The sequence below is a fragment of the Anser cygnoides genome, chromosome 5, assembly GCF_040182565.1.
Source record: "Anser cygnoides isolate HZ-2024a breed goose chromosome 5, Taihu_goose_T2T_genome, whole genome shotgun sequence".
Lineage (NCBI taxonomy): Eukaryota > Metazoa > Chordata > Aves > Anseriformes > Anatidae > Anser > Anser cygnoides.
In genome coordinates this window covers 49,558,424-49,581,766 of record NC_089877.1, presented here as the reverse complement: position 1 = coordinate 49,581,766, position 23,343 = coordinate 49,558,424, and the positions used below count along the sequence as shown (strand labels likewise).

The window sequence follows — 23,343 nt, the reverse complement described above, 5'->3', positions numbered from 1 at the left end:
AGGTTTCCTTCCACACATTAGAGCAATATATAATACTATCACTATGGTTTAGTTGCATTTTCTTGCCCTTTGAACGCATGCCTCTTATAAGTGAGTGGATAAAGTGCAGGATCACAACTCTTTACAGAGGACAAGGATTCCATTATATAAAGTGTGTCACGTTTACTTCATTTTGGAACAAAAACTAAAAGTTAAAAATTCTTCACAAGACAATTACAAACTCTTTTCCAGGTCAATCAATTTGCTAGGTCTTGACAAGATAGAAAGATTTCTGGCTGCTTGTTTTGGCTTTCCCCTTTACTATTGTTTTACTGCACTGTGGTACAAAATATTTCGAAAGAAAGTTTAAAAAAGAAAGCTTTTAAGTTCCTAGTTTTTAATGATGCTCAAAAATGATGTTTTGATGCTGTCAGAGCTTTAAGTATCTGACATTAGAATACTCAAACAAAAGTGAAAATTTCAGTAAGAATTACCTTTAAGGTAGAACTGTGTTTCACAACGGAAAATAGTCTTGTTAAAGGTTTGTTGCTTTTTTTTTTAAATTGCTCAGTTGGGGCTTTTTTAGCTGACCCTAGGGCACTGCAATGCAAATCAAACCTATCGGCCAACTCATTCAGTCCACTTATTAAAAAAATAAATAAAAAAGAGAGAAAGAAAAAGAGATTGATTTTAAGAGTTTCCAAATACTGTACATACTGCAGTTGATGACTGCTTCTACTCCTGTTACACCACAGGCCCAAAACACCGGCATATCACCAGGGTGAAGGTGAACTGGATCTCCATAGTCTGGTTTGGAAAGATCTTGTATTCCCAACAGACCTGTCATTGACCAACAATAAACCCGTCATAGATTTCTGTCAGGCAGCAATATTACAAAAGATGGGAGATCATCACGCGACACAGCTAGAATTACAGCAGTGGCAAGTCCCACTACTGAAGTGGCATATTTAGTTTGCTTTCAGTGCACGTTCCCAGATCCTGAGCTGTCTTGTTTTCCCTTTATCTGTGTGACATCAGTAAAAATGTATTCACTTTATTTCTGCAGCGAAGCACAAACTAGATGTGTATGCTGAGTTCCCAGGATGATATAAATCTTATCTATCAACAAAATAATTATATTCACAACACTGGCAAACAAGAATAAATAACTGCAATGCAAAATGGGTTGTTTCTAGAACACATTTTCTGCTACTTTAGCTTCCTATCTTCTTTAGCTAAAGAAATGAGGAATCTTTTACCTCTCTGGGTTAAATAATTACATCTCACTCTTAGCCAGCTTTCATTAAATTGTCTTTTGCTTTAACAAAGTAAACACCTACTTCTTTTCTGGGTCATTCTAAGCACTTGCTCTCTTCCCTTTGCTTTTAAATTCTTCAGATGCTTAAGTTTACCGCTGTCTTTTCTGGAATTAGTTTATACGTTCTGTATATATATTCATTTACTCTTTTCTGTTAAAAATAAACACATAATGGATTCCTTCACTTTCCCAATCTCTACCCAAAGTAATGATTTATTACTCGATCCTCAGATTTAACCACTCAGACCAAATACATTACTGGGATGTACTGTTACCAATGACATCTCTTTCCATGCTCCACAATGTGATCAGGCTGTGTACACAGCCCTTGAGATAACTGATTGACAAATTTCTGACAGCAGACGGGATTTTTTTTTTATAGTGATTTATCTCCATCCCATAGGTGGTCTATATCTTCCTTTTTCCTTCCTTCCTTCCTTTTTTCCTTCCTTCCTTCTTTTTCCCCAAACAGCCTCCTGTTTATCTTTTTTGTTCTCAATCTTTCCTTGCAAAGAATAGGCCTAGACTTGTTTGAGCTGTTTTAAAAAAGAAAAAAAAATTGTCATATTTCTATTTACTCTCTGTCTTAAGTGTTGTGCTCAATGTATCCTATTTCAGTATTTTTAAATGTAATATGGTATTTACTTTCACAGTCATCCATGAAGATACAAAATGCCTCCACACATACTTCTCCCCATGCTGTCAGTCACTGCTACCCTGTCGCTGGGACCTCTGACAACAAGAAAGTATTCACACATAAATGAAACTGCATACATTTTAGGAAAATGTGATTACGCTTTTTACCAAAACTGTTTTTGCCATATAACTGCCGTTATCCGTGAATTCTGTTTTCTGCTCATTTGAAACCTACCCCAATTCCAATTCAGGTTTGTGACCATTAGAAAGGGTTAAAAGATAAAAATGCTAGTGCAGGTATTTTAGTCCTACCACTTCTCATGGTTCCCCCTTCAGCCATTTTTATTGACAATAAAGCATATGTAGAGTGAAACACGGAAAACACTGACCAGGGTCACCTATGTGAATTGGTGCTCCATGAGCTTCTTTTAGTTCAGATGTTGCTAGTACAGCTGCTTCTAATTTGCCTTCAGGAATAGGTCTCATTGTGACTACTAAGTTGCAGCAAAAAGTAGAAATACTGTAGCATGGCACAGCTGTCTGTCAGTTTAAAAGAATCAAAAGTATTAGAAGAAATAAGCCACAATACTGACATTCATTTTAAATGTTTTTCCCAAAAAACCACACATTTTTCTTAACATTTTTTTTTTAATTTTTGCTTCAGTACATGCAGCATACAGCATGGTGAGCTCGGTATATTCTGAATATTGTCAGAAAACAACCCTCTGCTCCCTCCGTGGAAAGTGAAAAGCTAACAAAAAGTATCGTGGTGACAAATCAGTTTGGTCTGAATCTATTATCCCTACTGGAATTCGGAGAAACCATGATGCTCTGTAATGTGCAGGAGTCAGGAACTGCTGCTGCTGCCAGTACCCTCTTCTACAGAAGCAGCATGCCAGTTGTACACACACAACATCTTTTGTGCCTCTAGAAAGGATCTATGGAATTCATCAACTTTTCCAACTGGGATGCTGAAATCCTTTTTCTATTCAGAAATAAAGCAGTCTGGCTTTTTAGAACAAAAATTCTGATATGTAAATTGCATTTGAACATAAATGACATGTAGACAGCAAGAGCTGCATAGGAAATGTTTATACTTTTTTTGTTATAATTATACCTGTCACCGAAGAAATGCACTGTACATGTCTGATACGATGAAATTCTCCTAATTCTAAAATGTTACAATCAGTTATATAATTGTAACTTTTTTCTTTAAGCTTCATAGGTCTCACATAAAACACATTTTGCTCCTTCAGTTTTACCAGCAGTAGAGCAAAAAATTGTTAAATGATAGCATTAAATAGAATAGTAACCTTTGTTTGCTAGACCAGCATACTAATTATGTGAAAAAGGCATGCAGATGTATTTAAATGTTCTTAATATTAAAGGGTCTTCCTACCAGAGTCAGGTACATACTGGGACTTCTGCCAACATTAAAATCTGTAATGTAATCTAGCGCAAGCTAGAACTGGTGTGGAGAGTGGGACACGTATAAAGGTGATGATCAGAATAGCACATGCTTTGTCAGCTGAAACAGAGAAGGAAACAAGCACCAAATCCAAATGAAATGGCTGCCTTAGCACACAGAAAAACTGTCACTGTAACTGAACAAAAAAACCCCAACAATTTAGCCTTGCAGGAAATTGAGAAAAGCACAGACCTGATACTGGACATATTTTACCCTATATTTTCATGCACTGAGCACTACTACCTGCCTAAAACTACTCTGCAGGTGGGGAAAAAAAAGTTCTGATTTTGCACAATAGGTATATGGACATAAGGTGAATATGGACAAATATGGAAAGTTACAGCAAAGACTATATGTGTATCTACTTACCTTATACATGCTTACATTACATTCTTGTTCAACATTTCGTATAGGAATGCCAGCATTTTGGATTGCTTTTTCAAAAGAAAAGCTGCAGCCTAAATAGAAAGTCACCATGTCCTTAAGTTGTTCAGAATATTCCTTTAGACTTTTTACAGATCCAGTGAAGGCTCCATGCTCATACACTCTGTACTGTGGGCAGTCAGTTCTAGTGAAATAAGAAGTTATCACAGCTTTATCATGTTTTTTAAAACAAGGCACATGACAAGAATGATCTAAATTGACTTTAACCTACTATCAAACCACAAGATCCAGCCTACTTTGTCCATTTTGTTTCATTCTGAGTAACAGTGACAAAACACAGACAAAACCACTTTATTCTACACATGAACAGCATTCTACACAGCAAACAGAACACGTTAGAGTATCTTTGTATTTTTCATTGTATTTTTCAGGTTTTACAGGTAAATGTCCATTACATGTATCTTGCCTTAAGGATTCCAAAATTAGGGAGCTGTTTTAAGTTTTCTTTTTAGTATTTGCTAGAGAAGTACATCTTTTAAATTTCAGAGACCCTTAAAAATATAATGTGGTTACCATGCCTGTGCTACTACTAAACATAAGTAAATTAATTCTGCTCAGACTGCAGAACTTCTAGAAATTACACAAAATTTCACTTTAACATTAGAGAAATACTGCAAAATTGATAATTATGATAATAAGTTTATCAAGAACAAGATGATCAGGCTGATTCTACTCAGTTATACTCATGCATAGTTTTCATTAGAAGGTATAACTCCAAGAAAATAAACTTGTTCAAAATGTACAACAGTGAAAGCAGGTTATTCCCTGAAACATTGATTTCTCCCAATCACCATCAGCACCCACTGCAGAATTTTGAGAAGCAGTCAGCCCGTAGTTACCTGATATCAGAATCACTACTCAGAGAAGGACATTTCCAGTCACCTGGTTTGCTTCTGTACAGCAATGGCAGAGGTCCATTGTTTGCGTGACAGAACTTCTCGAAGTCATCAGCCAGGGACTTGTGCAAAATCACAACGTTAGCTTGTTTATAGCCTGAAATTGTGGAAGGTAGGAATGACTGCTTATTAATTCAGCTCCTTGTTTAAGAAACAAACTTTTCTGTGTAGCTTTCTGTAAACGGTCTATAAAATCACCTGAAGGCAAATTTTATTTCAAAACTCTGTAATTAAATTACAGAAGTTTTAAAACTATTTTTAAAATTGTAGCCAGATGTACTCTGTATGTCAAGTAGTTCACAGCTAAAGTAGTAGGTCGACATGGAAAGTACTAGATTATGAAGAATGAATAATTGCTTTCCTAAACACTTCTATGAACTTACATATAAACAGAATTTATTCTATAACCTGAGAAATTAGTATTCTATAGGAAAATGTTTTACTTGTGTAAATGTCAGCACAGAGCCAAAAAAAAAAGGGGGGGGGGGGAGAGGGGGACTGTTACATACCACACTTTAACCATTTTTAATGTTTAATGCTAAGTTATAAATCATGGCCAGTATAACAGAAAAATGCTGATATTTTGTCCTCATGTAGCCCATTCCTTAGAGTTTGTTGACTATAGAATTTTACCTTGGGCTGCAATTTAATAGATAAAATTGCAGCTCAGGAATAATCTCTTGCTTACCACACTGAATCTCAGACATTTCTACTATTTCTAATTTAAAAGAGCAAAATGAACAGAACTGCTACACTTTCTTCACTCAGAATCATCTTTAATTTAAAACCCTATTGACTGCTACCACAAAACAGGTTCTAAAGACATTAATATTTGTGCAGTGTGTATCAATTTGTCTTGAAATCTTATTAAATACTGTGCCAGATATCAAGACAGGCAAATAAGAGGCTGTGTAGAAGCTCCCACTTTCCTAAAGACTGTGGTAGTCTGAACTTGTGACTCTGTGGTAGTCATCCAAGAAGCAATCATTCAGTTGAAATCAATGATCTTCTTTAAAAGGCTGTAGAAATCAGCCAAATTTTACTTTTGACCAAAGCTAACCAAGAAACCAAAAGATAAAGCTATTCCTGATGGAAAAAATGTAAAGCAAAGGCTTAAACTGAGGTAAGCATGCATTTGCATACTGAATGTGCCCACAAACTGCTCTTCTGGGACCAGTCAGCACAAAAATGCAGTTTATTACTAACAAAAGTTACTAAATACAGAAATAGCTTCTTGCTAAATACAGAAATTCATTTTTGTTAAATAAACATACTAAATTTACCACTGAATAAAATACTACATTGAGTTACCCTTTAGCCTCATTCCCTGCTGCCCATGTGAAATCCACAGGCACTTTCTACTTTGCTGCTGATATTCAGATTCTTAACCTTATGGTTTTAGTCAGTGCATTCAACTTGGACAACACTGAATTTAAAATACAAGTCACAGCTGACAGACTGAATCTGTAGGTGACTTCCAGGCATACTGTAAACTCAGGAAGCTTCATTAGTAACTCTTAGACAACTTTATTGCTACTCCTGATAACTATCCTTACTTTCTTTACAGATTATAAAGTGGTTTTTTTTCACCTTCCCATATAAGCTTAAGTGTATATTTGCATGATGTATCCAACATTAGGACCATATTCTTGAGCAGTGTTAATGAAGCTGGAAATGCTGATCAACTATGGCAGTTCAACACACTGATATCCCAATTCAGAGCAGTTTTGAAAGAGTTTTTAATGTACTTGCTGAATGACAATGAAGGCAATAAGAAATAGTTATTTTAGTAATACGTCTGAACTTGTTTTGGAAGGAAACAATATTTTTTTCAAATGTAAAAACTAAGACATTTAAAATCACTGCAGTAACACACACATAAAAATACAGTTGGGGCAAACTGCAAATTATTAACACTGTAACATGTTTTCCATTAATATTTTTCAGCTTACATACTGATAGAAAAGAAAACCATTATTTCAAGACTCGCTGTGATTCTAAAATATGAGTCTTAATATTTATTTTATGTTAATAGTTTTTATATTAATGTTAGTACACACAGCTTCGCTCATCAGCTACTTGCCACAGTATTTTTCATTACATTTAGTTACATTTTAAAGTTGATCAGAACAATGACACAGGATTCTCTACTTCTGTAAAAGTCGAGCTATGAGTGAAGACAGATAAATTCTCCAGAATGCATTTAGTTATCTTAGTATAAACCTATTCTTTCCCTCTCCACATAATTCACAATCTTCCTGAGTAAGTAATTTCCAACTTCTGCAACAAATGAAGCAGGAAACTACTTTTGTGACTGTACTTCTCTAATTCTTTCCCAACACGTATCCTATGCACTAAGTAGAGCAAGGTCTCTGTGAAGAACACAGTATGTGATCCTATAAATGTGATGATAGTGTGTGTAAGGAAAGCCAGATTTAGGTAAAGATTTTACAAATATTTTCTGCAATCATAATTTATCACTGACATAACTGGGAGCTGAAGGATACACTGCCATTTTGAGAACAAAGTCCATGTAATTTACACAGGTAAGATGATTTCTCTGATATAGCTTTATGATTTAAGAACCCCATGTCAGGTGCTTACAATGCGATTTCAAAAACACCGAAGTGAGTTAAGAATTTAAGTCAACTTGACATTTTCTTCTGCTTTACTTCAGCTCTTTTGATAGTCCTAAACTCCTTTATAAACAAAGAAAGAAAAAGGTAAGAACATAGTTATGAAACTAAAATGGAGTCATTTTCCACTTAGAGCTGTTAGGTTTCCTTACCTTCTGCCATTCCAGAAGTATTACTGATACTGAGTCTGTTGCAACGAATTATTCTTCTTAGTACGTGGGGAAGGAGAGATTTCAAGCCTCCTGTCAAGAGCATCCTTTCAGCCTTAACAGAAAGATGTTATAATTATAAATTTAAACACAAATACATTTTTCTTCTTTTTTCTTTTTTCTTTCTTTTCTTTCTTTTTCTTTTTTTTTTTTTTTCTTTTTTTCTTTCTTTTAAATTGCTGGAGAACTTAGTTTAAATTTCTTCCTCATGCCCCACCAAAGTTATTATCACTGGGAAATCCTTAATTATAACCCAAAAGGCAAACCAAAGTCAAAGGGTTACTTCGTTGACATTTTCTGATTAAACACAAACTGAATCTTTTGATAAATCAACCAGGGATGTGCATGTTAACATTCTGGATAAAATGCAATGTTTTGCTGGCCTATAGTATAAGAAAGAGACTTCTTTCTTCCCTGTTAAATATTCATTTCCTGGAGTACTCACCTTCCAAAAATTTGCTATAACTTTAAAATTACAAAAACATAAATGGATTAATCTACCAAGCTACAATCTGTAATATCACATGTCTGTTGAAAATGCTTTCAGACAATTAGCAATACAACCTTGCGGTAAAAGGAGAACTATATTCAGAAAATGTCATTTTGATACATTTCATATGTATTATACTTTTCATGTATTCATTATGTAGAAATGAATACTCCTGTGGCTATTCTTCCACTGGGAAAACAGACATATAGAAGTTTAAGTCACTATTCATACAATCTGAAGTAGAAATAGAGATAAGTACCCTAATTACAGTCAGTATCTGGCTCTTTTTACATCTCTTGAAGATTGAACACATCTATAGTCTAATCAAAGTCAACAAAGTTTTTCACTGAACCTAAACTATCTAGAAGTAAAAAGGGTTTATTATACAACTGCTAGGACTAAGTAAAATATAGTTCAGGGTAAAATAATAACTTGGCTCCTTGTGATTTTAACCTTGGTCACTTTTCATGGTCTAATCCAGAGATAACGTTTATCTATTCATATGTTCATTCTAAGTAAATAAACTGAACTATATTCCAAGCAATCGAATTACCAACCTCCAAGGTTTTCTTTAATTCAGAAGAAGCCATTCTTGATGTCAATTGCAAGTAGTAATAAACATGATAAAAACTGTGCTGCTTGTTTAAAAGACGCCAGTCAATTAATGTACAATGAGCTGTTACAACCTTCTGGCAAAAGTTAACCTTTCTGTTAAAAATCAAAGTTTTCTGTTAAAGTTTTCTGTTAAACTCAAAGTAAGAGCAGTAATATGTTTTGACAGAAATTATACTCTTATCACAGATTGTCTGTCCACAATGTTTCCAAAGATTGCAGAATTCTGAGCGGTTAAGTTGGGTGCACTAAAATTTAGAGTAAGTTCTATATCTGGACTTTGAAGCCTTTAATCCTTAATTCTAAAATGTTTACATAACATTGTCAGCCAAAAGAAATCAGCTTGCACTTTTTTTTTCTGAACTCTAGCTTACTACTTTCCAACTCAACCCATCTTTTCTGCTTTTATATATCAGTGTATATGTGGCACTAAAAATAGTCTTCATTACAAATTTTGAACAATTTCAAGCACATGCTTTAAAGATAACAAGAATTTGGATTGAGAAATGTGGCTGAGCTCTAATCCAGGCCTGTATGTGACAATTTAAGAAACATTATTTTTACTGCAAAGAGAATTTTTAGCACCACTCTGGAACGAATCATTCAACCAGATGTGTTCATGTGATTCTTTCAAATTGTTTTTCTTTGGTTCTGAAGGGCCTTAAGAAGTACTAGCTTACTTGTATTTGAGAGACAGTCTGAAGTTCAGGAATCTAGTCTGGGACAAAAGCTATCTTCAGCCAGATACTTTGTCACAAATGCCCAAGTATGACGTTGGGCAAGCCTGATTCTCAATGCATAGTGTGTATGCCCAGCAGAGGAAATGGAATCACTTATGGAACTTTATCAGCAACATTTAGGCCTTTAAAAGTTTTAGGTTTATATGAGAGTAAATGTCTAGCAAGCTCTAGGACTGCAAATATCAGTAGTGCCAAAATGCTGTCTCTTAAGTACCCTATGGAAACATTTGGGACTGTAGTTTCAATTTGCGAACGCTGCCCCTAGCTGCAAAGCAAGATATATTGTTGATGAACTTGTTAGGAAGTGAATAATTTAAACATTACCTTTGTATAAAAGTAGGATGACTCATCTCTTTCAGATGAGAGACAAAACACACCTTATAACCATTTGTTATCACTAAAGTTCCTGTGGAGATTTTATAATACTATCGGGAACGTTCTATAGGATAAAATTCTGAGTTACAACTTTAGATCACTGTATTTGCTATACAATGTCAGTAATAGATTATGTTGCTGTTTTTCTAGTCACTGAATTTGGATAGACAATAAAAACTCTCAGACGCTTACAGCAAAAAAGTAGCTTTTGATATTTGACTTCCTCAGGAATGGCTTATTTCTACACAGTATGTTGTTTCCCTATGCTAGGGGGCACACTTAAGTTTAGATTCCCCAACCATCTCCAGGACATCCTGGAAAATAGTTGGAGCCATCATGAGCATGGCTTGTTCAGGATGACAGGGGAAAAGTACCAGGATAACTCAGGTCTTACAGCATCTTCTCCACTTTGACCCATCAGAATGCCTAATGAAGTGTATGGACTGGCTTCATGAGGCATGAGAGTAGCCCTCTATCTAAATGGTCTAGTACAGCTGTTAATCAGTAGTCAAGATCCATCCCCTGGCCTGGCTTTTTCAACTCATTTTATTTTAAGATAGCTGATACTGTTGTCTGAAACTATCTCATAGGAATATGCTGGATCATGATATGGGTAAGACAGGGTGTTGGATAAGTGTTAAAAAACCCTTAAGAGAGGATGCTGACAGGGCCTATGAAATAGCCGTACATTTTGCAGATATTTAAATGAGATTATATTCATAATTATTCATTACCTGGGAAAATGGGAAGATGTCATTTAAGTGTCAGAAAGATTCCACTTTTAGATGCAGTGGGTGTGTCCATACTGCTGTGCTAAACTGCGTCAGATAAAAATGAAAAAATCGATAATAGCACAAAAGGATTAATATATCCTTCAGAAGTGTCAGTGTGACTGTTTTGCTGTTACAAGTGTCAAGCAAATTCACGAAATAAAATTAAAAACACATAGTATTTCTGCAATTTAAAAAATGGATCACCTGCGAATAAACAGCCTGTAAAATGTGCTGCTGCTAAGAGCAACGAACAAGTCAACTTGAAGACTGGAAAGCAGTTAATACCAGTCTCTGACGTTATAGGTCTGGTTTTCCATTGGTGTTGGTACACATAAGAATATGGTTTAATGCAGTGATTTTTTAAAGTGTAATCTAGAGACTTGCTTGCATGTAGCCCAAAGTCTTTTTCTTTTTTTCTTGTAATATAATATTGCATTTTTATGTAACTTTTATCTTATTTTCAATTTAAAGTTTGATAATAAGAATGGTTGGTGGCATGCACAGGTTCACTGGCCAAAAAAAGTGCAGAAGTCACTAGTTAACACTGTTGGGCAGGTTTTTTTCCAGATATTGTCATGCAGGTAACTTACCCAAAGCTACTGCTGCACTAACAGGAACAGCAGGGTAACTTGAAACATGAGCCAGCCCACGGGCTGCCTTTACTGATACATAATGGAAAGTAATCTAAACTAATTATAACCTATGAAAACCCTTTGTGTACTATGTTTTGCCCTAGTATGAATATGGTTACGGAGGTTTGTTAATGTAAACAGAGCTTAAAAAGACCTGCTGCTTAATTATCAAGCTGATTTGAAATTCTGCCAAATGACTTCTGTGAAAAGTACTAACTTCTTTGAAAATTCACTCCACCTCATTTTCCAAACAGGTCTCACAGTTATACTTGTGATGCTTTATTTGAAGAGTCCATTAATGATCCTTTTTGTCCCCATCTGCTTTGAATCATTTGAAAGCACAGAAGTGCTTTGTGTACCACTCCAAAGAGGAAGTGCTTTATATGTTTTCAGATAGTGGTTCATCTAGCAAATTAAGGTTGAACCCTACATTTGAAATACGGGGTATTTGGCTTTGAAATTTAGAAACCTTTAGATAAGGGTCATAAATAGATATTTAAGTTAGTTTCCATTAGTGTTCTCTCTGCTGCCTAAAGCACTTTGTTTATACTTGTGATCCTGCAGATTGCATCAGGATAAAAAAACTGGTAAGAGAACCAATGCATCTTTGATGCAATCTTGTTTACTTGAGGGGAAAAAAAAAAAAAAAAGACATGCAATGTTTAGTTTTTCCCAGTATAATATGAACAAGAAACAGAAAGCAATGACCAGCTGCAAAGCAGCCATTTCAGACAGCACTCCATGTTAGTGTGACACGTCTTGTACAGCACCCATCCCCTGAACTTCCACCACTACGTTTATATTATTTTACGCCTAGCTTTTGCTCAGGGACAAAAGTGTTTCTGAAGTGGAGAAATCTGGGCAGAGATTGGTTCTTTAGAGACTAGAGAATAGTTCAAGCCCTGCCCTTGCATGGATACAATCTATCCAAGATTTGGGTTGTTTAGCCTTTTATATCCTCCTCAAAGGTGGGAGGCCTCATGGCCTCATATATCCTCCCAATCCCTTGGATCATATCCTAGTTCCTGCATACTTCCCCCATCATCTTACATAAACATATGACCAACAGGCTTTGGAACAGCCACCTCATTTATACACACCTTTAGCAAGATAAAATACACACGTAAGAAAAGACAAGGGACTTTATCAAGATTAAAAATACTGCTGTCATACCTTTGACTTTGCTGACAGGAATACTTAACCAGCTGCAGGAGGAAGAGACAGAGAATGATCTACCAGAGGTTATTTTAGTTTAAGATGACACGAACTGCTTATTCAATTTGAAGAAATTGAAGGAAGAAAAAAAAAAAAAAAAAACCCATAACCATCAGGCTGGCATGTAAATATAGTCTCACAACCTACCCTGAGGTACCAAAAAGGCTTAAAATTGCTCTACAGTTCTCTGGGCTAAGTCCAGTCACCATTCTTTTTTACCTGGGCCTCTTCAAGCACTGAGGCATCTTGAGGATGCAGGAGGGCCTTGCTTGCTGGCCATCAGTGCCAGACTTTTCCCACTGCTTTTCTCCTAACCAGTGGAATGCTGCATGTTGGAACCAAGGTGATGAGCATTGGCTGGATAAAAATTCTTGTAGCGAGGAAAATTTTTCTTCCCAACCTTTCTCATGTGGAAGGAAAGTGGAAGTCCATAGGACAAAGTACAGTGACTTGTACTGCTTTGTTTGCAAAGCAGCAGTCATAGGTGCTTATCTTGATAGCCAAGTATGTCACCACCCAGGTTACACCCAGCCATGTCATGCATGATCACAGCACTGACGGGGTGCCTGTTCCTCCAAAGGAATTCCATCCAGATGTAAGCAGATGAGTGATGTTCTGATCCCTACACACCCTAAAAATAGTACCATGCTCCCAAAGAACAGTGCTATGCTCCTGCTGTACAGGTTATTCATGTTACCCCCAGGACTATGTCATTTCACGGATGTCTACCAGCAGCTCTGAAGTCATTGTATTCACAGCTCTTCACCAAGCAGAGACATTTACATTCTACCTGCAAGAGCTCAGAGCCTGCCTGGCAAACACAATACATACTTATTCGGTATACTGCATCAGAAAGCCCAGAAATCATCAGTATTCATCATCCTTCAATTTGTGAACAAGAACTTGCAGGATTAGTGAATTATAATCCTGAATAACACAATCAAAACCCCTCGTGGTGGGACCCAAACGAAGATCTGTACCTCATCCATAGCTTTTTTTCCCCTAACTATACAGAGACAATATGAGATTCGATGTCAAGTGAACCTTTGAGGACCTCTGCCTTGCAGTAACACGGGGGATAGAAAACCTGAAGGACGTGGCAACTCAGGTAAGCAAATGAGAGTGTTACTACCCTGACCTGATTGCCCAGTCATCTGTAGAAGTCAGGAAATAACTCGTTTTATAGTTAAATGGCAACCACAGTGATCACGGGAAGAGATATTCTGCAAGTGGTGAGTTGGTGCTGCAGAGCAGGCATAAGAAACTCCATCAGTGCCTCCAGTTGTCTCTCCATTTCTGAACTCAGAGCAATCATTCAAGACCTGCATATGATGTAATCCTCCCATGGGCAACTGTCCTCATCCACCAGAATCACCTTTGATCGAGTAGAGACTGAGTTCCCCTATGGTTGCAATGGTCGCTACTGTTTAGGAGAAAGGTGGTTTTGAACTGAAGCACTGTGCCCTGAAAAGGAAATCTCCAAGTATGTAATACTTTTAATGTGAGGGGAAGGATACAGGCCCTTATCAAACCATCCTGGTCAGCTTCACCCCACAGTATGCGGGTGGTCCTGATGCAGTCAGTCTATCACAAGGATTCAGAGGGTCATCGTTGGTGGCAACAGCACCCTGGTTATGCAGTAAGTGCACAGGGAAAGGTAAGGAGCTCTGTTAGGCTTGGGTCCTAATGCAGGCCATGCTAGCATAGCTATGCACAGCACAGAGGAGTCAGAGCATGTTCTGAATCTAAACTGGTCTTACTCTTTAGTCATGAAATGGTAACATGGCACTTCGCGTCACGCAAGTAGGGAATAAATTGAAGAAAAATACGGGACTTGCAAGAGTAATGTTTTATGCTGCCATTTTGGTTTGTGCTGGTTCTGCTGGCAGAAATGTACAGTTGTTCCTATTGTATCAATGAACATTCATTTAAGCTGGAGAAACTGGAAGGTTCAGAGTAATGGTAGAGAGAGAACTTCTCATGTAAGTTTCCAGTTACAGCCTAGATCAGGTATCTGATGACTAACTGCTGTCACTCTTAGATGTTCAGTGTTTTATACAATAAACTACAGTATTCAATGCAGTTACAGTAAATGGAGTGAGCATCTCAAAATGCTAGCTTCATGTGCATTTTCAGTAAAAGCTCAAGAATTTTGAAAAAATACAGGCTTCAACTTTTTAGCCCATACAATTAACCCTCAATTTCTACTGCTTTCCCTATGAGGAAACGGCAAGTTGAATAAGACCTGCAGGCCTGTCACCCTCACACCTTTTGTCACCACAGGATCGTATTTTTAAAATGCAGCATCGGTGTTAAAGAGATGATTCATAATGCTGCAGCATCGGTTAGCTGGTTTTAAAGAGATGTTAATGTCATCATTTTGATTTTCATTACTACACAATAAGAAGCTCAGGGCTGTAAATGCCTTATGCGTCAATAGCCTGATTTTATATCTTTAAAAGACCTGAACTACAGAGGATTTATTTCAGTATGCTCTAGTTCCAAAATTCAATTTTTTAATGGAGACTTCAGCCAATATTTTGTATACAGGCAGCACAGAACAAAATTTAAGCTATTATTATTTTTTGATTATTTATTTATTTTGGGCTTTGTTCCTAGATATGGCTAAGGTTATATGCACAAACCCTTGTCTCTGATCTTGCAATGTAAGGATTCAAACCTGTACTACTTCTGTGAATATAAGTAAAAGAGAAAAGCAGTCCTGTCCAGTTCAAGGACAGATGAAGTGCTTAGACGTTTGCTGTATTGTACTTCCTCTGTGTGTTTGCAAACAAGCCATGTACTATACACAGATCTGAATAAAGAACGATGTGACAGGAGAGAAAAATTAATTTAAGGTAAAGACAGAAGAAGATACAAGCAATATACATACTTTTTATAACTACATGTGTATGAGTCAAGATAGCATCCTTGATAAAAAGCAAGTTACAATTACTATTGCTGAACCATACAGCTACTATATACACACACACATATTTGACATAGAAAAGATAGTTTACCAAAAGAATATAAAACCAGATATAAAAATTAAGAAATCTGTGGCCTTCTAATCAAACAATAAACATGCTTTTTCTTCTCATTTACTGGAAATTTTAAAAACTAAGCATTCTGAGTAGGTCCAGCTTCAGTTTGGAAAATATTACACAATATTTTCCACTCCTATTGAAGAAGGAAACTATTACAATCTGTACTTGGTTTCCAACTCTGGACAAAAAAAAAGGGTCTATGCATATATATATATATCTACGCATATATATGTGCATTCACTCCATGGCTGATCACATAGAGAAAACTGTTCTCAATTAAAGAGAGTTACTTCAATGGTTATCTTAAAGCTCAAGATGTGTATGTGACTTTTCTATGGTTACTAAGTATACAAAAGAAAGTATGCAAAACAAAGTGCATTAAGCAAGCATTGTTTAGGATACAATCTATGCATATTAAAAATAGCTAAAAGTATTAACAGAAATGCATCTAAATTCAGTCACCTTGGGCTCATGAGTTGTGCAGAAGTCACACATCTCAAATGTATTTCCTAAAAATAAACTCTGAAGTAGAGGATGCTGTGCTTATAGATGGACAATTTTGTTCCTAATAGACATACATTTTTGATGGAGAATCAATATCTGACCTTATACAGTAATTACCAGCTTCAGTGAAAAAGTCAGTTTTTCCAGTTTTCAGTTGTGGTCTAAGGGTTTTCATCATATTACATGAATGGGAAATTTTGGGAAACATCTTTTTTTTTTTTCTGGGTCTGTATATATATCTGGTCTGTATATAGCCAGGGCTCTTCAGCATCACTGCAGCGTGATACAATCGCTTACCTGCACCGAACACCTGTCCTGTGACTACAACTACAACCATAAGCTTATGTTTTTAATTCTAGATTGAAATTTCTGCTGAAAATAACCTCTGACGTAATAGCACACATAAAATAAGATTGTGAATTAATTCTTTAGATCTTTTTATAATAAATCAGAGTAAATTGCTGGCTTCTTTGTAGCAGCTTATGAATACTATGGGTAACCTGAATGCTAGGATATTTATTGCATGAATATGTGGACTTCATATCCAGATGCATGACAAACAAATAACCAGGAAAGACAAGAGATAAGCTGCTCTCAAGTAAATAGCTAAAGATTTGCAATTAACATTCTGTGAACAGGTAATAGTAAGATAGTAAGACTTAAAATGTTTTGGTTTTATTGCTATTCTAGACAGGGCTATGTTTTAATAAGGCTGTATGATTTCTCGATTTGTCCCTTCTAAGAATCTCAACAGGAATGAAGTTTACAAAACTACAGAACAACCAAATAAACAGGACCGAAATAGATTGTTGTAGCCCAAAGCTCCATCTATAAGAGGATGCACTGTGAAGCTTCAACCCAGAGAGGTAAAAGCATTAATAGGAAGCAACCAGTGATAATGTGCATAATCACCTGCAACTATGACAATACCATCCTTGAATATGTAATTGAAGACAAACGTTGCTGCTACTGTAGCAGAGGCAGGGAGTGGGGGGAGCAGGCTGCTCTCTTGGGGTTGTGTGGGTGGGGCAAGAATTCATTTGCTCCTGCAGAGAAAGAGAGGCACTGTTGCCTTTGAGAAGGTATGATTGTTTTTTCTTGGGATATCTGAAGCCAGAGAGGGTACATAAAGGGCTACAGAAGGCATGATACCGGTCTGTCTTGAAACACAAGGTTAAATAAGGGATTAACTGTCAAAAGGGAGGGACTCCTAATTTTTGCAGAGATTGCCTTCATCCCCTCCTACAATCCAAGAACAGTGCTCCAGGACTGCCACGAACATTGTGGGTGCGTGGCCAATCCCATGCGACTTGTAATTGTTGCTCTAGTACTTGCTAAAGCAATCCAAAAGCTTTTTTTTTTTTTTTTTGTCTGCTTGTGTGTGTGTCTAATGCATGAAGCAAACAAATACTTCACACTTGTCCACTGTCTTTCATCACATAGTTTTCTAAAGAGAAATACTGTCACATAGGGGAACAGTTTTACTGATTTTTAATCTAAAGAGTTAGGAAAATAATGCAAAGCTTCTAACAACATCTCACTACCACCCAAAACCAAATGCTTTGGTGGGAAGACATCTTAAGGCCACATTGCAAATGTATGCTACTCAGAGAACATGTGGTTAAGTTAAAGCGATATCCTAACTTCACGGTTTATTGCAAAGAATGCTGAGAATCTGAGGGGCTCACCTCATTTGACTTCACATTTTGAAGATGCAAACATCCACTGCATCTCACTAAAATTGTAGAAAGGCAACATTGAGTCCAATGAGAAGCAAATCACTTACTACTGAGTTTCTGTAATTATACAGTTGGTTTTCATGTAATAAAATCTGGCTGAATAGGAATGCGTTCCTTTGAAATTGGAGAGAGATTTGGTATTAGTGTAAATCTTCATTAAATACCAGAAAATGCTGGGGGGGTGGGGGGGTGGTGTTGTAGAGGGCTGACATAACTCAGAGATATCGGAGTTATTTACAATGTCAACAATCTATATTGCTGTAATGTTTCCTATCAATACATTAACAGGCAGTCACAACACAAAAGTAGCTTTGAATGTGACATGTTGTAAAGAAGAGGATGCCAAACCTTACTCTTAGACAGACTTTGTAAATGACAGCCAAAGGAAAATTGTTTAAAGAGACATTTCTGTGCACAAAAGGCTAACATTCCGGAGAAAATGCAAATCTTGAGAATTTTAGAAAAGGAGTGTAAAATGCCTTCTGACCAACAGGAATTCTGATATCTTCTCAGAAGACTGTCACAGTCAAACAGCTTACATCAGAAAAGAGGTGTATTGAAACTGCCAGTTCTAGCATCTAAATAACCTAAGTTTCCCTGGAAGCCCTTTACCTGAGAAAAATGCAAGAAGTACAGCTGTGCACGGGTTATTGAAATCTCAGAGAACTGTTGGTGCCTGATACATATCCCATGCTTACTGCAAATATTGTACTGGGCAATGTGAGGCAGGGAGACTTGTGCTTCACACTCTAGGTTTGAATATCAAAGAGTGGCAGATCCAACAGAAAAGACTGCATAGCCTGGAGGAGATAAAAGGTAACAATTCTTCAGTCTCTCCCTTTTTTTAAACTAAATAATTTTGGGTCATCAGACTGAACTAGTAAGCAGCAAACTCAAAGCAAACACATGGAGGTCTTTCTTCATACACTGCATACTTAAGCTGTAGAAGTTTCTTGCTATGGTGTTGTGACACCACATAGCTGCTACTGGACAGCACTGGAGACACTATGCTGAGCTTGGTCTGCATCCTATGTCTCAATAAATCAGTAGAGCATGAAAAGTTTATGAACAACAGTAATGAAGTTAGAAGATTGCTGAGTTTCAGTTATTGGTTAGTTCTAGTCCCAAGTCATGCAATTTACAGTGCTCCTGTCAATTATTCAACTTCAGTTAAAATCTCCAAATGTTTTAAAACTATGGAAAATTTCTGATTTATTATTATAGGTATCTGGTTTATCACCTCATTTTTAACAGTGATATTTTATATCTGATGTGTATTCATAGAATCATATTTATCTCCTGTTTTTATAATTCATTTTAATATTTCATGATTGTTTAAAATGTTCTCTTCTGCTATTTCAAGTAATGGCAGTACCTCATCTTTATGACTTTAAAAGAGTAATTTCAAAATCAATAACCATTTAACTTTTGTCAAGGCAAAGGAAAAAGGGCATACAGGAGTTTCTGCAATATTGTTCACTTTATTAATCTCCTTTTTTCATTTAACAGATGCAATATCTTTAAATATGACAGCAGAGAAAAGTTGTGGAAATGAACTTAATGGTTTTCATTTATGCTTTTCAAAAACTGCCTCTCCACCTTCATTACGTGTCATTTTTTTCACTATCTCCTTTTTTTGTCTTTAAGAACTACAATGCATACCTTTAAGCTCTGCCTGTTAATCACTTTTTTTTTTTTTCTCATGTTTTTGCTTCCTTCTTTGGGGGTAGAGAGCAGATGCATGGCTTCTGCAACTATCAGGATGTACTCACGGTCTCCATGCTGAGTTAAAAGTTTTAATTTCCTCATCTCTAGCTTTCAGATCACGTTGATTAGCTTCTCCTTTTTGAAGTCTCGTTCTCCAAAATTTAGAGACAATTTTCAAAATAATGAGAATTTACATATGAGTCTTCTGAAAAGGATTTTCAGCTTAATTACACTGCAGTCAGTATTACTCAGAGGTTTAACGATACCGTTATGTAGAACATCCCTCTGTGTTTTTTACAACAAATCTGAAAATAATTTCAAATTGTTGTGAGTGAGTGAGGATTAGGATCGGAAAACCAATTATTCGTATTAACTAGAAATTCCATCTCTGTCTAGCTTAGGCATTTAAGCAGATCAGAAATTGAAATAAACCCCCTACTTCTGTTTTACTAGATAGTACTGCTTCCTTTCCTCTCTGAATGGTGTTCATTCATTTTCCTTTTCCTCATTAGAAAGCAAGTAATATAACATATTTTAAATTGTTTCACTTCTAGAGCCATGGAGGTTTTTAACAATTAAACTTTTGAAAGTGCTGCTTTCAAAAGGAACAGTAGTTGTACTGTAATCAAAGAAAAAATAAACTTTAAGTGGAGAAATGAATACGAACTGAAAAAGGACTTAAGTTTAATCACAGAAATACATTTTCATGTAAAGATGTAACTCTAGAATCAGTGACACATCTTCATCACTTACATTCACTCTTTCAAGAAACGATCCACTTCCTGACAGAGCTGTACCACTTCCGTTAAAAGAATTATTAGGCATGGATGCTTAGCATAACTTCTCCTTTCATGGTATGACATTAAGCAGTTTTACAGACATAAAACTGTTCGCTGGAGCAGTTTCATACAAAAATGCTTAAAACAGCATATTTATCTACCCTATTTACTTTTTGACAGTTATTGAGCACAAAGGGTTCAAACGCAGATTTTTTTTTTAAATGGTTAAATACAGATAATATATGTAAACTAGAAATTAGTACCTTTACAGCATTAAAATTTCACCCAAAGGCTGTTTCATGTTTTGAATATTTTTCCTGAGGAGTCCTTGCTTAAATTCATTTCTTGCTTTCCAAAATTGGATCCTCTTTTTCCCTTGCTGTGCAAATGTTCTCTGTGATTACGGGGAATACTTTGTATCATCCAGCTTTCCAACATTTGTACTTTGAAAATAGTACCTATTTTTGTAACAATTCAATGACCATAAGAAAATGCTAGCTATCTTCAACCTTAGCACCATATCAACTACCTTTTTCACATGCAGCTCCCCTTCAGAAAGAAAGTAAATCAAGTATGTCAATAGTGTAAAGCAGTGACACCCTGGAAGTATGCAGCTACAGCACTCATTTTCTTCTTTCTTTCTCTCTCATTTCCTCTCAGAATTCTGTATATTGAGCATTTCAATTTCAATTTTACCTCAGCTCTCAAACCACCTTGGCACACCAGCTCTTTTCGAACCAAAAAGGAAATGTTGTGACACTTTTTCTTAAATGTTCAGCGATATCTTTCCATGTGGGTATTTCCTACAACATTTTTTCCTGTCTCTCTTTGCAATTAGGAATGGCAAGTAAATCTACATATTTCTGAACAGTTGTGTTGTGGGGTAGGTAAGGGACATCTATCTTTAGAACTCTGTTACTCCATGTTCCCAAACTTGCAGCACATGCTTAGCTCAAACATTGAACTGTTGGCTGATTGACCTGTCAGGCTGCTCTTATTGTACACACGAGTATCAGCATGACTCGAAAATACCATGTACAAAATAGACATCTGCATTATAGAGGGAAAGTGGCTCCACACTACCCAATAGTCTTTAATTGTTTATATTTCTTTTTGTTTTAACATTAGAGAGGTAATTTATTGAATGCTCAACCATGCCAAATAGTGTTTTTTTGTTCAGTGTCATTGCACACACCTAAAGTATTATCTAAAATGAAAATAACATTTTCAGTCAGTTATACTGCACTCAGAGCTGCTCTTCCAAAAGCACAGTTTACATAGCAAGGGTGGTTTTACTTCTCCAAACTATAAAGCAACCAGTTACAGACCGTTCTGGGCTCCCTGTGGGTCTATAGCCCATAATCGTTTCTGTACTTTCACATGCCTGCTTTGACTGCAGGCTCAAGCCAATTACCTCCCTCATCTGACTCTGTGAGTCTCTCTGTTAGTTATTTAAATGGGACAAATGCAGAATCTGAGTGCTTGCACACAACCATCCACGCTTCTGACCGCTGGTGTGCTTTTGGGTACAGTCGGGCCCCTGACTAGTACCCTCTCAGACAATGTCCTTGTAGAAACTGGGGGCCAGCACGGCTCAGTAACTGTTTACAATCTGTGTAAATCCAGGAGGCAGGATGGAAAAGGCCACCCAGTTTTGAAGAGTAAAGAATTTAGTTGTATACCTGCAAATTATGCCATGCTATGTCATGTCACCTGCCCTGACACCTAGAGAACAAATCCCGCTCTGCTTTATTTACTGGTACAGATGTAGCCTGTATATTTCCAACTACCTGTAAATCCTATCTACCCTTAACAGTGACAAAACTCTGCCCTTTTACAAATGACCACAAGGCCATGTGATAATGATTGAAAGACAAAAGTGATGAAGTTAATGAAACCAGCCCGCTATGCCTGGACCACTCCACTGAAAGCAGGTCCACACTTAAATCAAGCACAGGACCGTTTTATTCCTCATTGCTCCTAAAAGTTTAGTTGAAATGAAATCTTGAACATGGTCTTGTACTGACGGAATAAACAGGACGTTTAGGATTTCAGTCCCTTTGTCATAATGTATGTCAAAAGGTGGGATTATTTTCAAGCATTCAGTACGGCTGTTTTGCTTTTTCTGGGTATGACAAGAGAACCTTCCTGCTAAAATATTTTAATGCTGGAGATAATGTTACATAAAAATCTTAATTTTTAAAATGAAATAACCATATTGTTCCTTTACTTTGCCAAAGTGCAAGCAAATCAGAGGGTCTCTCAGTGACAACAATGAACTTTCAGCTCATGCAATATGACTTTCCAAGCCCAGTCACAACTGAGCTTAAATATAGAGTAATCACTGTGTCTTGCTATATGCATAGTCTGCAGATACCATAATGTATCACTAACCTTGGTTAGATTTTTTTGCGTTCTCACCTCATTCTTTAAAGTTGTTAAATCCTTTAACCTGAAATTTAAAAGGAGAAAAGAGATTTCAGCCCGAGACAAACAAGCAGATAAAGTCTGTCAAGCTATGACCACCTGAAACCAAGACTATTTGTAACTGTTGGATTCATTGCCAGCTCCACTCACACTGTGTTAGTAAAGAACAGAACAGAGTCAAGTTTCAGTTTCTCTCTTCTGAGGCTGCCAGGGACAGTTAGTCCAAAGCGCTGGCTAGCAGAGCCCCTGGATGACATTGTACTAGTCTCTTTAAGATCTAACATCTGGGACAAAGGATAACCAGAAGTGGCTGCTACTCCTCCTAGAGAAGTAAAGCTGATGCTCCCACTAGGTGTGCAAAGGAGCCATGAGTTATAAAGATGCAAAAATTTAACAATTAACTTTATCTGTTTCTTTTGTATTTTCAGTATTTTCCCTTCTGTAAGGGAACCGCTAATGTAACATTTACTATCTCTACAATTGCGATACTGCAATATCACTTCTAACACCGAGTAACAGAAGTTAGTCAATTAGTGCTTTTTCAGTTTGAAAACACCCTCTACAATCAGACTTTCTATATTTTTAGTCTTGATAAAATACTGTCAGGAAGGCAGTAACTGAATGGACAATTCCAACTAAGTTAGGTGTGTGTACCACATGCTACGGGCAGATACTGCAGCAGTACTCCTGCAGTGTTTTGTGGAGAACATCCTCAAA

At 36.6% G+C, this 23,343-nt stretch overlaps 1 protein-coding gene across 14 annotated transcripts in view; it reads right to left on the bottom strand.

The window, feature by feature from the left end:
* DGLUCY (D-glutamate cyclase) overlaps nucleotides 1-23,343 on the bottom strand; it is a 41,945-nt gene that overhangs the window by 17,688 nt on the left and 914 nt on the right. For 3 of the 14 annotated variants that reach the window (XR_010831969.1, XM_066998263.1, XM_066998264.1), the window contains exons 1-6: nucleotides 8,336-8,404; nucleotides 7,530-7,641; nucleotides 4,685-4,838; nucleotides 3,771-3,969; nucleotides 2,323-2,473; nucleotides 697-819 (exon numbers count right to left, since the gene is read on the bottom strand). Coding sequence is in view for 13 of the 14 variants with exons in the window: in XM_066998263.1 (XP_066854364.1) it covers nucleotides 697-819; nucleotides 2,323-2,473; nucleotides 3,771-3,969; nucleotides 4,685-4,838; nucleotides 7,530-7,641; nucleotides 8,336-8,389 (793 nt within the window). In the remaining variant the exon portion in view is untranslated. Of the gene's footprint in view, nucleotides 1-696; nucleotides 820-2,322; nucleotides 2,474-3,770; nucleotides 3,970-4,684; nucleotides 4,839-7,529; nucleotides 7,642-8,335; nucleotides 8,405-8,633; nucleotides 8,904-10,537; nucleotides 10,622-12,642; nucleotides 12,785-22,593; nucleotides 22,652-23,343 lie in introns of those variants that run through there. The other 11 variants (XM_048070463.2, XM_048070460.2, XM_048070461.2 and 8 more) reach the window with 7 other exon arrangements.